General features: G+C 34.2%; 3 protein-coding genes across 7 annotated transcripts; 2 read left to right on the top strand and 1 right to left on the bottom strand.

Annotated features, from left to right (window-relative positions):
- The first annotated feature begins 2892 nt into the window (after positions 1–2892).
- Positions 2893–10792, top strand: LOC116142236 (probable serine incorporator). 5 transcript variants are annotated; one of them, XM_031427673.1, is made up of 13 exons: positions 2893–3204; positions 3907–4145; positions 4560–4636; positions 4860–5019; positions 5255–5279; positions 5889–5978; positions 6349–6520; positions 6749–6822; positions 7388–7457; positions 7999–8070; positions 8226–8359; positions 8486–8559; positions 9967–10792. In XM_031427673.1, the coding sequence occupies exons 2-13, from the start codon at positions 3908–3910 to the stop codon at positions 10632–10634; spliced, it is 1854 nt and encodes a 617-aa protein (XP_031283533.1). In that variant the 5' UTR covers positions 2893–3204; position 3907; the 3' UTR covers positions 10635–10792. The 5 variants fall into 5 exon arrangements, with proteins under 5 accessions (XP_031283533.1, XP_031283537.1, XP_031283535.1 ...); XM_031427675.1 differs by lacking the exon at positions 2893–3204 and adding an exon at positions 3786–3803; XM_031427674.1 differs by lacking the exon at positions 2893–3204 and having other exon boundaries at positions 3810–4145.
- A 1227-nt stretch (positions 10793–12019) lies between these two features.
- LOC116142256 (dirigent protein 16) lies at positions 12020–13035 on the top strand. Its single transcript, XM_031427697.1, has one exon. It carries the CDS (start codon positions 12073–12075, stop codon positions 12829–12831), a length of 759 nt encoding a protein of 252 aa, XP_031283557.1. The 5' UTR covers positions 12020–12072; the 3' UTR covers positions 12832–13035.
- A 27-nt stretch (positions 13036–13062) lies between these two features.
- LOC116142255 (hydroxyethylthiazole kinase) lies at positions 13063–14430 on the bottom strand. The gene is made up of 2 exons (XM_031427696.1): positions 13933–14430; positions 13063–13763 (listed from the first exon to the last, which is right to left on the bottom strand). The coding sequence occupies exons 1-2, from the start codon at positions 14401–14403 to the stop codon at positions 13371–13373; spliced, it is 864 nt and encodes a 287-aa protein (XP_031283556.1). The 5' UTR covers positions 14404–14430; the 3' UTR covers positions 13063–13370.
- Between the last annotated feature and the right edge of the window lie 1959 nt (positions 14431–16389).

The raw sequence follows: 16389 nt of genomic DNA on the forward strand, positions 1-16389 counted from the left end.
TAAGCTTATTCATTTGATTTGTTTTTCAGTTTTGGTTTTCTATTAAATCTATTGTATGGGAAATTTAATATTACTATCAAATTTTGGGTTAATTAAGTTTATTCATTTGAATTTTGATTTATTTGGCAGTAAATGGTTTATGGTAAATTAATTGTGTAGCAAATTTAAAACACTATATAATTTAGTTTAGATACCATATTATTAACAACATATTAAAAATAATAATAATAAAAATAAAATTGGTGTTTAAATATAGTTGAATGATTAAAAAATATTGATGAATATGCAGTATGTTGTATTAAGCTCACGCTTCAATTTAATTAAGTTTGAATCTAGCCTCTAAAATATTATTAATTATATTTTGTTAGTTCGGCAATTTAGTCTCTAATTTAATTACCTTTCAATTTTATGAAAAAATGTTTCATGAGTTCTCTCTTATTAATCTCATTAAGCTGTGATTCTTTATATCTACCACCCATTTGTAATTTTACGAAATTAAAGAGAAATGAAGAGAGGTGCTGAGAGGTAAAAAAGTTTTTCTTGCACGTTTGCATTTTTTTTTTTTTTTTTTTTTAAGGTAAACCCGATAATTATAATTTTTAAAATTTAATTATATAACCTTATATTTTTTTATTGATTTAATTTATATATCTTATTTTCATATATTCTATATATTTTCTTATATTTTTTATAATTTTATTTTTTTTTTGTTTTCCATGAGTCCTTTTTTTTGATTTTTTTATTTTTTTTTTTTTTTTTTTTTTTTTTTTTTCTTTCTTTTCTGTTTTTTTTATTTTTTTTTTTTTTTGTTCTTTTTTCCTTTGCTTTTCTTTTTTTTTTTTTTTACTTTTTTTCTTTTCTTTTGTTTTTATTTTTTTTTTATTTTTCTTTTATTTTTTATATTTTTTTTTTTTTTTTTTTTTTTTTCTTTTTTATTATTCTTGTATATTTTATTAATTTTTTTTCAATTTTTCAATTTTTTAATTTTTAATTTCTTTTTTTTTATTTTTTTTTTTTTTCTTTTTTTTTTTTTCTTCTTTTTTTTTTTCTTGTCTTTTTTTCTTAGCATTTCTTTATTTTTTAAAATTTCTTTTCTTCTTTTTGGTTTAATCTGTTTTTTTTGTTTTTTTTGTTTTTTTTTTTTTTTTTTATTATTTTTTTTATTCTTTTTAAATTTTTTTTTTTTTTTTAGTTTTTTTTGTTTTTTTGTTGTTTTTTTTGTTGATGTTTTTGTTTTTTTTTGTTTAATGATTTTAATTTTGGTTATTTTTTTTTTTTTTATTGATTTAAATTTTCAAAAATTTTTTTATTTTATTTTTTGTTTTTTTTTGTTGTTTTTTTTTATTTGTGTGTTTTTTGTGTGTTGGGTTTTTTTTTTTTTGTTTAGGTGTTTGTTTTTATTGTTTTTTTGTTTTTTGTTTTTGTTGTTTATTTTTTTTATTTTTTTTTTTTTGTTTTTTTTGTCGTTTTTTTTTTTGTTTTTTTTTTTTTTTTTTTATTTTTTTATATTTTTTTTTATTTTTTTTTATTTTTTTTGTTGTTTTTTTTTTTTTTTTATTTTTTTTTTTTTTTTTTTTTACTTGTTTGTCTAACTGGTTTAACCGATCAACCCAGGATTTTGCCATTTTGTCGGGTTTCACCCTGGCCCAAGTTTTAAACCTTGGTTAAGATATCTTATGTCCACAAAGTTAAAACTGATATCTATATTACGGTAGACATAAAAACAAATTAAGTTTCACATTAAACATTTATGAGATTTTATCAAAATTTATTTAACCGACACCTGTTTCTCAACAATGACTCATCTAATATTTCATCCTAACCTACTTCATCAAGAATCTCAGGCAATTAATTTCTTTTATTAAACTAGTTTAGCGTGTGTAATAGTATTCAACATGTTTTCAGTATCATCTAACACAGTGGACAATTTCAATCATTGTCTAGTATTGTTCACTTCATTATCAACATACTTTTTCTCAACAAACTGCTTTGATTTTGTTGAAAACCCTAACTTGATTCTGATTCTGCAATACATTCTTATTCTGATTCTCCAACCAATAAAGTAATTTATATGAACACGAGGCAGAAACAGAATGGATTTGTAAAAGAAAACTTCCTCTTCTCTTGCATTAATTATTCTTGCCAAATTTCACCAAACCTTATCCCCCCTGCAATTCAATAACAAAGATAAAGACAAACAATTTTATAAAAAAATATAATAGCTTGCTTGTGGACAACAGCATTTCAAATAGTCTGGAGAAGGCGCCACCATGCTAATTTCTTTAGAAACGGTCAGTAGAGCCTCCATTACTATATCAACCGCGTGGTAATTCAGGACCCACACGCTGCCATTAATTCTGATTCTGGAGCCTACTACTAGGGTTGGTTTATTGATTTTATAAATGAGGCCTCTTTAGTTTGTCTGCTTTGTTTGTCTCTAACCTTCAACTTTCCAGTTCTGGCCTATGCTTAATGCTTCTGCATTAATATTTGTACAGAAAACTTTCATCTTCTAGTTTTCCCTTTGCTCTTTTGATTTCTGCTAAATTCTAGTGCATGTATCTGGGAAATGATTAGTCACCGAAGTTGCTTCTTTTTTGTTCAATATTAATACTCAAGCGATTACTGAATACTGGATTTCTTGTTGGGTTTAATATCGTCTTGTAATTTATATGTACTTGCTTATTTGGAAGAGGTTAATTAAAGAAAGAAAAAGCTAGATGGGACAACTGTGGATGTCAAATGCTTCATCCAAAAGTCAAAAAGTGAGAAAGAAACTAAGTGAAAAGAAACAAAAAGAGTAAATATAATAGTAGATTAATGTCTACCTGTGCTTATGACTAATTCTTATTTATCAGACAAGCAATTCTATATCAAAAACTGCCAGAAACATACTAAAAACTTGAGAATTACCAAGAATTATCAATGAAGGTATCATGGCATCATGAAAAAGGACATGAATGAAGGCATCAAACCAAAGATCTAACGGCTATGAACGAGCCCAACAACCAGTTTAATTACATTACTATGCACTAAACCATCTTTGAGTGGGAATTTCTAAACTCTACTTCACTATAAGTTGGTGAACTCAGTCTCAATCTCTTAAAGGGATTGAACAAAAAGAGCTTCATTCACATTGATCCTCCTGAGGAGGGTTAAGCCTCAAAGCTAGGCTCAAACAACACTTCTCACAAGGAAGGAAAGGTTAGAAATTTACTTCAGCTGCTCATTTCTTTCTTCATTCTCTTGTGCACATGAACATTTTCAGGCTTTCAGCATTATTAAGTTTCATAAATATTTTGATTAGCTTCTCCATTATTATGCTTTTTGGGGTCATTTATTTTCATTGTTGTATATTGGAGTTTTGGTTCTTTTAGGCAGTCTTCAGAAGTTGGCGCTCTGCCTAACATAAACATGACTGGGAAATGAAAGAAAAGTCTTGTTCAACTGGAAAATTTGTTCGACCAGATTGACAAATTTTGTGAATTTTCCCAACTCCTTTTGGTCAATGGTAAGAATTTAAGGCGGGACCCCATGGGTAACTGGTTTGCAATGCTCTTTAGATGCACATTAGAGAAAAGAAGGGGGGGAAATTGGTTTGGTTCTTCTGAGTGTAATTTTAACAACTTAATAACCGATGCTGAAAATTTTCCATATTGCTTGGTGGTTAGGATTTGAATGCTGCTCAGTGTAATTTTAACAACTCAATTGTTAATGCTTGGAAAAGTCGCTATTAAATGGTTTGCTATGAGTTGTTATAAATACTCACATTGAGGGGTTCTTTTTGAAAAGATCATATTGTGGTAATCTTCCCACCATTTTGGAAGAACAGAGTGTAAAGTCAAGTTACAACTTTCAAATTTGTTATTTAAGTTAATCAATTGATTTTTGGGCTTGAAATTGTAGAATGAGTAGGTCTGCCGAAGCAATTGAAGATGGAGCTTTACATATAAGATCAAGCAACTCTGAGATTGTTCATCATGAAGAGGCAACTGGATCATCAGAGCGAAAGAGCGTTAACTGCTCAGCAGAAAAGAAGAAATCTCTTCAAGTTCGTTATTTTTATGGCATTATATTCCTAATAATAAATCTTATTGCTTGGTTTATTCGTGACTACGGGCAAAAGGTTTTACCTCAACTTCATTGTGAGTTACTGTTCTTCCTTTCAAAACTGCAGAAATATGATTTTTGAATCTGAAATTTCATTTATAATTATGTTAAAAGATCATATATTAAATGATAAGAGCTGACATTTCATCAGGAATACTGTTTCTTTGCTTTGGTAATAATGTAGCATAAAAATTATACTTCTACCAGTTGTATTTCATTACAATGAGGTTGTTCAACAATTATGTAACTAGGAAACAATGCTTCTAAACATTTTATTTAGAAATTTTTGTCACTAAACTCCATCCGGAAATTTTAACTGCTGAATGAAATTCTTATATTACATGTATCTGTTGCACAAATCTCCTAAGCAAATTAGAATACGGTTGGAAAATGAAAGGAAAACTTGCTGATATTCTTGTTGTCTTGCTTGTGGGAAAATTCTATTGCAGATCTAAAATCTTGCGGAGCTGGGGGTCGTGAATGCTTTCATACGCTAGGAGTACTTCGTGTGAGTTTAGGATGTTTCGTATCCTTCTTATTAACAGAAACAGAAAATACATTTCTTCTTTCAATACTTTTTTTTTTAATATTTGACTTTTGAGTAATTAGATTTCTATCTTCGGAATTGAGAAACGGGCAGTGTTATAAGTACCCTCTCTAACCTGATTCTGAATTTTCCCACAAGATGCCTGCAAGTCTCTGATTTGTTTATATTTTCTTGAAGTTTAAATCCTTGACAATGAGGTCAGATATTTTTCTTCTTGATGTTTCTCTGTACATGTTATACACAAAAATTGTATGAAGCTCGCAGTAAATGGCATACAGGGTGGTGGACATTGAAGTTTATCCTGTTGATCATATCCATAGCGGTTCCATTTTTCTTCAATTCGGTTTACATCCACTTATATGGTAAGTTATAACTTGAGGGCCAGTTGCAAATGTTTACAAATTATCTTAAAGGTATCTTTACTCCCTCATTAGACAATTGACAAAGAGTGTAACTTGAGCCATTTGAGCTTCCTCTTTATGCTCTAGTTCTGAAAGGTGCCTACTAAGATTGAAATATTAATTCTTTTGCTCAAATTTAATGTTGACTGCATCTACTTTGCCTGCTTAAATTTAAAAGCATTGCTATCTGTTGCAGGTGAACTTGCTCGTGTTGGTGCTGGGTAAGCTTCATATACTTTGTTAAAAGAAATTTAGTATCTAAAGATGTAATCTCAAATAATTGTATATATTACTGCACCTACTTTGAATTAAGTTACCTAACTGAATTTACCACCTTAGCCTATACCACCATGCCAGTTTAAGCAAAACAAATATATAGCTTCAGATATCATTGCAGAAAACAAAAGACCAATTATATAGCAATTTCATAGTTTCACATCATCTCCTGAATTGCATCTAGTGTTTTTACTGCTTCCTTTGTAATTTGTGTTCCAGTGTAGTTTTGCACTTTTGTATTCTCATATCTTGTACCATGGAACAAACTAAAGTTTTTACTCTTCTGCATTGCTCATCTAATAAATTATCCATTCTTCCCCTGCTAAAAGAAAAAGAATTACAGCCCCTAAAACCCCTTAAAACTGAGAAGTAAAAAGAAGCACCCCAAAATACATTCTCAGTAAATATTTAGTGAACTTGAAGATTTTGGTACAATGGGAAAGAGATAATAAACTTACTCTGTCACCATTAAGGAAACAGTTTCATATTTACTTGCTATCTTTAAGGAGTGTGTCAAATGATTAATCCTCCTTTTACTGTTTTTCATGATCTAGGATTTTTCTTGCTCTCCAACTTGTGAGTGTGATTGAGTTCATTGCATGGTGGAATAACTACTGGATGCTTGATCAGGAAAGGAAACAAAGGTACAAGTTTCTCTACCACAGCTCAAGCCTTTATTTGTTGACTAGCATACTAATGCATTAAGGTCAAGGGAAAAAGTGAAAGAGTCTAAAAACATCAGGTTTAACCTCTTAAACAAAACGAACATGCATATGATTTGAAAAATGACTGCAACATAAAACTTGCCATATTATACTGAGAAAAAATTTGGAATCGTTCCCATACAGTTTTTGATGGACCTTTGTCAGATTTGCAGAGCCTAATGTAATCATTGAAAGGATTTTAACATAATTTACCAGAAAAATGAAAACTTCTTAGGCTCTTTTTTCTCATTTTTATTTTAGATACCAAGTGTGGAGTTGGTGATGTATCATCTCGTTTCATATATTGCAGCTGCTCCCTCGGGTTATTCATGTCAAAAGTTTTTTACATTGCTTCTGCAATGGGAATTGTGTTAATGTACTACTTGTATGCCTCAAAACTGGCATGTGCTCTCAACATATTCTTCATTACATGGACTGCAATTCTTCTCATGGTGATGATGGCCATATCATTGCACTCAATGGTATGTTCTTCAGAGCATCTCCTTCTGTCCCCAAATTTAATTATTCAAAAATGTTTCTGGAATAAATAACAGAATCATATTCAGAATTTTAACTCCTGTGTTCAAAACAACCTACTTAGTTGTGTTATATATGATTGTTTATTGAAGACATAGTTAGAGAGTAATGATAAGAAGAGGACCTCCTTTATGAATATCTTATATATGTAAATCTATTCTGTTCATGTACAGGTTAATAGAGGTGTATTATCTTCAGGAATCATGGCAGCTTACCTTGTTTTCCTCTGTTGGTCTGCTATTAGAAGGTTAGGATCACTTCAGCCCTTGTTTTTACTTGGAACATTGAATATAATTGAGGTTCTTGGAGAACTAGCTCATTGTTCTAAGATGCTCCAAAATTTCATATTTATTCACTAAACAATAAAGTAAATCAAACTATGGAGTGATGCATATTCTCATCCTGTAGAACAGTTTAATTGATCTTTCAGTGTATGCCTAAAACGAAGTCACCAGCAAGGAAAACAACAGCATTTGGATTTATTTGGGACATTAACTCGATTTTTCTGTGTTAAGTGCATATGTGTTGGCCGATACTACAAAATCATTTGAATCTTTTCCTTGTTTTTAGGAAAGCTTTTAATAAATATTTTATTTTAGCAATGTTAGCTTGCCAGTGGGAAAATATTAATTAATCTTCATTCTGCATGCTTTTTTAAATTATATTTTCCAGAAAACTGTTTGTTCTTTCTCTGGGTCAAAATTTCAGTAACTTTTCTGCATTATTCGTCCACATACTATTCAGAAAAATTAACAGTATCCTCCTCAAGGAATTAAAATCTAATTTTCTGGATTTACCTTTTGCTCTTGCAGTGAACCGGCTAATGAGAAATGCAATGTACAAAAGCAAGTGAATGGGAATGGTGATTGGACCACAATACTGGTAATAGCTACAAATTTTCCATTTTTCCCTTCAATTTCCCTAGGTTGAATTTCTCTTGTAATCAGTGGAAAGTTTTTTAGCAGATAAATGATGTTTTACCTTATAGTGGCCTCATATACATTAGTTCTCTGTGCAACTGTAACCTTATAGCTAGCTGTCACCCTTGATACACAAGCATGCAAAATCCTTCACAACTGCACTATTATTTACTGTACAAGCCTCATCCCCAAAAATTGTAAATTTATCCCTTAAAATGAAGCTTGGGTCAGAGAAAGCTTAATGAAGATAAATTCATTCCATTTTGTTCTATCACTGATTTCTTAAAACCAAGCCATGTCTAAGTGACACTCTGATAGTTCTTCATGGTTTAACATAATAATGACAATTTTCATGCCGTCATCTTTTTCTTGGATCTATCAAGTGTTCACTTACAAAAAGAAGTCCTTCCAAAAAAGAGAAGTATTAGAAGAGATGCTTCATAAGCATTTATTAATCTTTGATATTTATTAATCTGCCTACACTCTTGTTTTGCTTTTTCCAGGGTTTCCTGCTTGCCATATGTGCCATTGTCATGGCAACCTTTTCTACTGGAATTGATTCACAATCATTTCAGGTGATTTTTCTCTCTGCCTATGTTCTATATTCTCTTCTTTTCTTCGGTATTCAGCAACTCAAAGATTTTCAAACATTCCAACAACAGCTAGAGTAACCGTTAATTTTTAATACTGATAAGAGATAATGAGTAGTGAGTACTCTTAATGCTGCCAGTTTCGCAAAGATAAAGTTCACCTGGAGGATGACATTCCATATAAGTATGGATTTTTCCACCTGATATTCTCTTTGGGAGCCATGTACTTTGGAATGCTATTCATAAGCTGGAATCTTGAAAATTCGGCGAGAAAGTAAGGAACTAAAAATTACTGGTATTTCCAGTCATTTGCATCAATTTTCCTCTATTTATTTATTTATTATTTTTTTTTTTTTTTGAACTAAGCATTAAACTGTCATACTCTCTTCAAAACAATCAGATGGAGCATAGATGTCGGCTGGGCAAGTACATGGGTGAAAGTCGTGAACGAGTGGTTTGCAGCGTCTATATACTGTAAGTATATTGTTTATGTCTCTTCAGATTGCATGTATGCTAAATCTTGTCTCTTGCATACTCATGAGTTGAGGCTTTATTTCCTTGCAACATCAAGTTTAAGATGATAATTTTTTCTGCTTTCTTAATGCTATCTGATTACAGTTTAGCCTAGTGGAAGTAGCTTTAACACATAATGCATCATAAGCATATACACTAAAAGGAAATTAGAAATACCCTTTTCTAGTTATAAAAAAGTTCAAATCCAAAATTCAGCTGATAAATCAAAGATCATATGGTACATGTTCAGGGATACAAAGTTGTTTTCCATTTCTATGTGACTAGAAAAACGCATTGACTTCAACTTCAAGTTATCACCATGGTTTGAACCAGTGGTAACATAACTCAATTCTTGTATGTAACATTATAAGCTGCACTGATCATGAAATTGAACTGCACTGACATAGCTCTCTTCTTTCCCCTCTTCCATATTCAAACATTATATGCAGTATGGAAATTAATTTCCCCTGTAGTGAGACAACCCAAAGTCATGGATCATCAAGAGCCTATGCAGCAGAGAGATGACTCGGTCCAGCCATGATTTAATTGACAATCTTCCTTATCCACTTGTATTTTGACTATTCTTTCTCCATTTTTTACTAGCGAGTTCATCATATATTATTCAAGCTTCAAGCCATTGTATATGAACAAATAAAATAATAAATTTTTCCGATTGAGAATGAAATGTCTTCTACTGATTGCCTATCACCCTTTTTTTAGTTTATTTTTACAGCTTTTCCAGACTTTCATTGTTAAAATTTATAATGAAAATGATTTTGAGTTCTATCTGATTGAATGCTTTTTTTTTCTCTGATATAGATCCTTGGTCAACTGGCATTGTTTATAGTATCTATAAAAACAAGATTTTGGTTTAGTTGTACCCAACACACCTGAAGAAATTTATTACCTCTCGCTGCAGTTTTTCAAATAATGATTCAGCAATAAGGGAAAGCATTTGAACGTGATTTTATCAAATAATTCAAGTTGACTGAAAATCAGAGGCTGAACACGTATTACATCAGAATTCACCCACCGTGGTGTTCATAGTCAAATCAAAAGAGTGGACTGCTTATAATAATCCTTGCAGAATGGTTTGAATTCCCATAAATAGTATATAACTCAAACAACTCCACCACCTCTTTAGTCTAATATAGCAGCTCCACTCAAATCTTTTTTTGTCTATATAAAGAGAGCAAAGCTCAAACCCTTTTGCACAATAATCCTAGTTGCTTTCAGAGACTAAACACATAGAACTATCAATTTATCATAATATAACACATACATTCAAGATGTTCAAGGGTTTATCAGCTTTCATACTCCTTGCAATGATGATTGCTCAAATGCAAGCTGCAATATTCGTGGCTGCAGTTAACCCTGAAACCGCAACTGGAGAAGAACCAATTCTTGAGTTATACATGCATGACATTCTTGGAGGCGTCAACCCAACAGCTAGGCCAATAACTGGCTTGCTAGGAAACATATTCAATGGTCAAGTGCCCTTTGCGAGGCCATTAGGATTCCGTCCCCCGAAAGATGGGGTAGCCATTCCCAATGCCAATGGTGCCATTCCGACTGTTAATGGTGTCAATGGCATTCCATTAGGAACTGGTTTAGCTGGTACAACTTTTTCAGGAATAAACAATGGTAATCCGCAAATACAACTGGGACCAGATGGACTAGGACTGGGCTTTGGGACTATCACTGTCATTGATGACATACTAACCTCTAGTCCTGAGTTGGGATCACAGGTACTAGGGAAAGCTCAAGGCGTTTATGTGGCGAGCTCTGCAGATGGAACTACACAGATGATGGCATTCACTGTTATGATTGAAGGAGGTGAATATGGTGATAGCCTTAACTTCTATGGCATATTCAAGATTGGCAGCCCCCTGTCACGTTTGTCAGTGACGGGTGGGACTGGTAAGTTCAAGAATGCAAGCGGGTTCGCTGAGGTGAGGGCGCTTATACCTCCCGGCCAACATGTTACTGATGGTGCAGAGACATTGCTGAGAATCACTGTCCATCTAAGCTACTGAGAGTGGCATTGAACACAGAGCAAATGTGAATCCTTTGTGTGAAATGAAAAATGAACCTGGCATTGGTTATTTGTCAATCTGGTAGCAGCGAATCAATGTTTTCGAGTTTTTAGCCTTGCATTTGTAATTCTGTAACAGAAATATTTTAAGCATTTTATTGAAATTTAATTTTGGAATATAAATTCTCCCTCTGGAATCATTCTCAGTGGTGTTTCTATGAAATAATCAAGGATTTTAATCTTAATACGCAAAAGCCAAATATTATGCAGAACCCTCCACAGACTCCCCCGTCAACTAAAAACTAAATCTTACTTATTCTTTATAGTCAACAAAGATTGCCACCGAATAAGAGCAGCCAGCAATTCAAATGATTTATCATCTGTTGAGAGAAAGTCATTAACTAATTCCTGAAAGAAAATTGCTACTCTCTTTCAGAAAGACAAGACCTAGAATTATTAATGAATTGAAATCAAGGTTGGAACGTTGGACACTATGGAAATAAGCAAAGCCTCATCCTGGAACTAAATTTTGAGCCTGATCTCTTTTTCTTATTGTCGCGGGGAAAAATAGACTTTCAGTTGATATATACAATCACTCAATTACTTCAACTATACATATAAACCAGCATATGAACTGTGATTAAAACTTTTCACAGATTGTTCAAGTGATTAAAAAGTGCAAAGTAATAGTTTACAAGGTCTATCAGTCATTGCAAATATGGAAACAGTCACCTACTCCAAGTTATGAACAGTTATCCACTCCGTCAAACCACCACCACCCACCAACTCCAATGAAGAGAATCCTTTCTACAATATGTAATTCATAAGTAAGCTATTTGATGGAAATTAAAGCTAAAATTACTTCTTCTCCACACACTCACATAATTTTGTCGCTTCAATAAAGTACAAGAATACTCATTAAAGATATTTACAAGTTATGTTTTACTTAAACTAGAAATGCTGAAAACTAAAATTGGGAAATAGAGTATCATTGGATGAGATATTCAAATGAAATGAAATATTTATTATCAATTATCATCAGTATCGAAAAAGCAGTGCTGCTAGCATTTTTCCAGCTCCAGTTTAGAGTTTACACTTTACATGCCGGGTCTTCCAAATTTCAACTTTAAAGTATTACAGTTACAGGATGATACTGGGGGAACTCATAACATACCAAACCCACCATGCATGCCACAAATTTTCTTTTAAAGAAGAAAGAATCAACGGGGAATGTGAACAGGAACAAAATGATTAAACATCTCATAACTAATATAGTTTGAACAACTTCACTAACTTCAGAATTCCCAACAACTCCATCTCAGTCTTATTGTAGCCTCTCTATTTAAGGACCACATTAGCCAATTACTTGCATCCTCATCCAGAAACCCTCAGCCTTCATTTCTTAGAGATCTTAAAGCCTCAGATACGCACACTACAAGATGTTAAAGCAATTATCACCATCTAGTTTCATTACTCTGCTACTTGTAGTAGCAAACATCATGATATTTGTGTCAGCAGTTGACCCTGCCTCGGTTGGCGGAGAAGAACCCATTGAGTTTTATATGCATGACATACTTGGAGGCAGTAACCCAACGGCAAGGCCAATCACAGGCTTGCTAGGAAACATCTACAATGGTCAGGTACCCTTTGCCAGGTCGATAGGATTCCTTCCCCCAGAAGACGGGGTTGCCATCCCCAATGCTAATGGTGCCATTCCGACAGTTAATGGTGTCAACGGCATCCCACTGGGAACTGGCTTGGCTGGGACAAATTTTGCTGGAATACAGAATCAGCAGAACCAAAATGGCAACATTCAGACCCAACTAGGAGCAGATGGCTTGGGACTAGGTTTCGGAACAATTACCGTCATAGATGACATACTAACCTCTAGTCCTGAGTTGGGGACACAGCGACTAGGGAAAGCTCAAGGAGTTTATCTGGCAAGCTCTGCAGATGGGACAACACAGATGATGGCATTTACAGCTATGATTGAAGAAGGGGAGTACGGTGACAGCCTCAACTTCTATGGTGTATACAAGATTGGAGGTACCATGTCTTATTTGTCAGTAACTGGTGGTACCGGAAAGTTCAAGAATGCTCGTGGGCTTGCTGAGGTGCGACCTCTCATACCACCTGGTCAACATGTCATAGATGGTGCGGAAGCATTGCTGAGATTCACTGTCCATCTCAAATACTGAAAATGTAAAAGAACTTAAGATTACATGTGCATCTGTTGGTGTGAAGATGAATGTGAGCATGGTTTTTTACATTTTCATTCTGTCAATATGGCTATTATGAGTCAGTGTATGTTATAATTTTAGCAATCTGTCTGTTTCTATGATCTCTTACATATGCAGAAATGTGATCATGTCATTGAGAACAGAGTCATCATCCTACTTGATTTGTCAGCAAAGATGAATATATCCATCATAGCATGCTAATTATGTCTATACCAGATTTCGAATAACAGTGATTAACTATGTCATCACCCCATTAAAAAAAATGATAATGAAAGCTATGATCTTTTCTGACATTTCTGAAAAACGAAAATTTGGGCTCTGGACACTGGATCATAGATGCTTGTGGCCATCCCTGGCCGGTATATCCCAGAAATTTATTGTGTGCATAGTGTTCAACATCCTTATTGATTAGTCCTCTTTTGGCTCAACATAAGAGCGTTATGTACAACTCAAATAAATCATCGCTGATCCATATCATTTACATGTCTCCTCAATTATCATGGCAAACTCCTGATGTGAACGCGAGAAAGCATAGCTGCTTGATCAAGTCCATAGAGAGAATCTATCATGTGTATTCGCAATGAAGCAGGACCTTTTGCGATGTCCATCCCCATCTCACCAGCAATACCAAACACGGATAATGCCGAAGCTGTGGCTTCAAAAGCATGCGAAGGATCAACAGCAACAAAAGCCGCAATTAGAGCAGTGACTGAACATCCAGTTGCAGTAATCTTTTGCATCATGGGCACCCCATTGTGAACACCAACTATTCTCTTCCCATCAGTTATAATGTCAACAACTCCAGACACAGCAACTATGTTCCCACCTGCTTCAGCCAACCTCTTCGCTGCATCCACCGCGTCCATCGACTCATGAGAGCTGTCTACTCCCTTAAAACCAAACCCAATTTCAGCTATAAGGGTAACTTAAACATTTGATTTACACACTTAGGCACAAACCTTGAATCATTCATCAATTAAAAATTCAACATTTCAAACATTTTTCACTTCATTTTGACTCCAATTATAAAATTCTTTTAAATTATAAAATTGAAATTACCTTAGTGGGGCCCACAGAGGCATTAGAAAGCGCGATGATCTCGGAGGCATTTCCTCTAATGATGGTAGGCTTCAGGCCCACGAGTTCCAAGCAAGCCTTCAACCGGAAACCGGAAGCGCCGGCAGCAACTGGGTCAAGAACCCAGGGCTTACCCGACTTCGATGCCAACTCGGCTGCAACCTTCATTGCCGGTAGCCAGTCGGGGGAGAGAGTGCCGACGTTGATGTAGAGCGCGTGGATGTGAGGAGTGAAGTCCGGGATTTCTTCGACGGAGTGGAGCATCGCGGGTGATGCACCGGCGGAGAGAAGAGTATTAGCCACTAAATCCATGGAGACATAGTTGGTGATACACTGAATGAGCGGCGATTGGTTCCGGACTGCGGAGAGGTGGGCCCACGCTGTAGGGGCCCACTCCATCGGCTCTTGTTGTTGCTGCTGTTTTTGATCGTTGGAGATGGGTTCGCTTTCCATGGTAGCTTCCTCTTGGAAAAGAGTGAACTGCGATTCTGCGAATTTTTACTTATTTTTAATTTATTTATAAAAGTTGAAGCAAATAGTGATTAGATACCGGTGTTCTTGGGTTAGTGATCATCAATGACCGGCACGGCCACGTAGAGTTTACACTTATGCCACGAGATTTTTTTTATTCTTTTTATTTTTTTCAAATTATTTTCAGTTTTCTCAGATTTTTTATTTCAGTTACTCCGAAAAAAAAATCTCCCAATTTTTCAGATTCTCTTTCCATTTTCGGAATTTTTTATAATTCAAAATTTTATATTTTATTTACATTTTCAAATTATTTTATTTACATTTTTTTATATTTTTAAAGTAAGATTTTCATTTCTTTCATACTATCTTATTTCTAAAATTTCTGTTCCAAATTTTTCAAAATTTTTTATTTTTATTTCAAATTTTCTCATTATTTTATTTTTATTTGTTTTAATTTTCAATCATTTCATTTTATTTGTTCAGATTTTAAAATTTTGTTATTTTAAAAGTTTTTTTCTAAAACTTTTTCAAATTGTTTTATTCAATTTTCAATTCTTTTTATAAAACTTTTTAAGTGTTTTTACATGCAAATATAGGATTATCAAGTCAAAGACCAAAATACCTTATGCATAGTTAACTTTAATACTTATGTATAGTTAACTTTAACTTTAATACTTATGTATAGTTAACTGTCCTCTCATTGATAGGAAAAAAGAATTGCGTCCTTTTTGTTAAGTTTTCTAAATATGTGTATATGGAATAATAATAACCCTCTATAAAAATATTTAAATTAATGAAAAAAATATGAATTCAGATTAAACATTGTTGGACAAAAATAAAAGGCCCATAATGAATCATAAGTCCAATACACAAAAGCCCAAATATGGTAACCCAAATTCCCAAGAAGCCTAAGAGGGAAAGTTATTAAACTATTGATAACCGGCATGCCCACTAAAGCTAAAGAGTAAACGACTGTTCCCACCTAAGGTTTAGCCAAATTCAGTTACCAGTCCTGGTTTCATAAATCCCATATTCCCACCCTTAAATGAACGTCGTGAGTGACTATTGAGTGCTATTACGCTATTGCCCTTGACAAAACCCAACCATGGATTCATAATTTCTGACGGCCATTTTGGTTGCTTCCTCATTGGAAAATCCACCAAACTCGGTAGGAATCACTCCCCTAGCATCGTTCGAACTCCCCCAATCCCCTTTTGACTAAAATTTGGCTCAATTGCACTGGATTCGTATCACCACCCATGACCTCGTCCACCGTGCGATTGTCATTTTTTAGGCCATATTGGCCTGATTCCACCATCGTTGGAATTCCCCGACACCACCAAACACATCCCCTCACCTCCCTTATCAAAACTCCTATCATTCCACCCTTCTACACCTCCAAATCACCTGCCGCTGCTTAGTGAAATCGTGTACTTCTTGCCAATTTCTGGTAGATTCCAGCAATGAAAACCTATCCGAACACCGCCTTTTGATCTATCGGCATCTCCTCTCTAAAACGCCCACCACCCCAAGTTGTGATTGCTAGTTGGTTGTCACCCACCATTTCCCCAACGACTTGCACAACAGTTGAAATTGGGTTTTCAATTGGAGTTTGTTTGAAGCTTGGTTGAAGAGAAATTGATTGTTTATGGAAGTGTTTCTTGTTGTTGTTGATTTTGTATTTTTTTTTTTTTTTTTTTTTTTTTTGCCGTTTTCCCGTCTCTGGCCAGCAAAAACCACCTACCTTTGACTACACCCACCACCTGCTCGACCTTTTGCCCCAACCAACACCTAAGCATATCTCCCCCTATGCGCTAGTCCATCGCACGCACAGGCAGCTGTGCACACAACCCACTGCACGCGCGCTTAGATTCCTAGCTACCACGAGGCCCTCATGCGACAGGCAAAATCTGGCCACCGTGAGGGCCAAGAAACAACCATTTGGTCGTTGCTTCTTAGCCCTCGCGG

Source organism: Pistacia vera, unplaced genomic scaffold, assembly GCF_008641045.1.
Source record: "Pistacia vera cultivar Batoury unplaced genomic scaffold, PisVer_v2 Contig406, whole genome shotgun sequence".
Classification (NCBI taxonomy): Eukaryota; Viridiplantae; Streptophyta; class Magnoliopsida; order Sapindales; family Anacardiaceae; genus Pistacia; species Pistacia vera.

What these genes read in the sequence shown, in the direction of transcription:
- LOC116142236 (XM_031427673.1), top strand. Translation starts at nt 3,908, where the DNA reads ATGAGTAGGTCTGCCGAAGCAATTGAAGATGGAGCTTTACATATAAGA. An exon ending in GGTTTTACCTCAACTTCATT is followed by an intron (nt 4,146 to 4,559) that starts GTGAGTTACTGT and finishes ATTCTATTGCAG; the next exon opens with ATCTAAAATCTTGCGGAGCT. An exon ending in CTTGCTCGTGTTGGTGCTGG is followed by an intron (nt 5,280 to 5,888) that starts GTAAGCTTCATA and finishes TTCATGATCTAG; the next exon opens with GATTTTTCTTGCTCTCCAAC.
- LOC116142255 (XM_031427696.1), bottom strand. Translation starts at nt 14,403, where the DNA reads ATGGAAAGCGAACCCATCTCCAACGATCAAAAACAGCAGCAACAACAA. An exon ending in CCTCTGTGGGCCCCACTAAG is followed by an intron (nt 13,764 to 13,932) that starts GTAATTTCAATT and finishes TTTGGTTTTAAG; the next exon opens with GGAGTAGACAGCTCTCATGA.
- LOC116142256 (XM_031427697.1), top strand. Translation starts at nt 12,073, where the DNA reads ATGTTAAAGCAATTATCACCATCTAGTTTCATTACTCTGCTACTTGTA.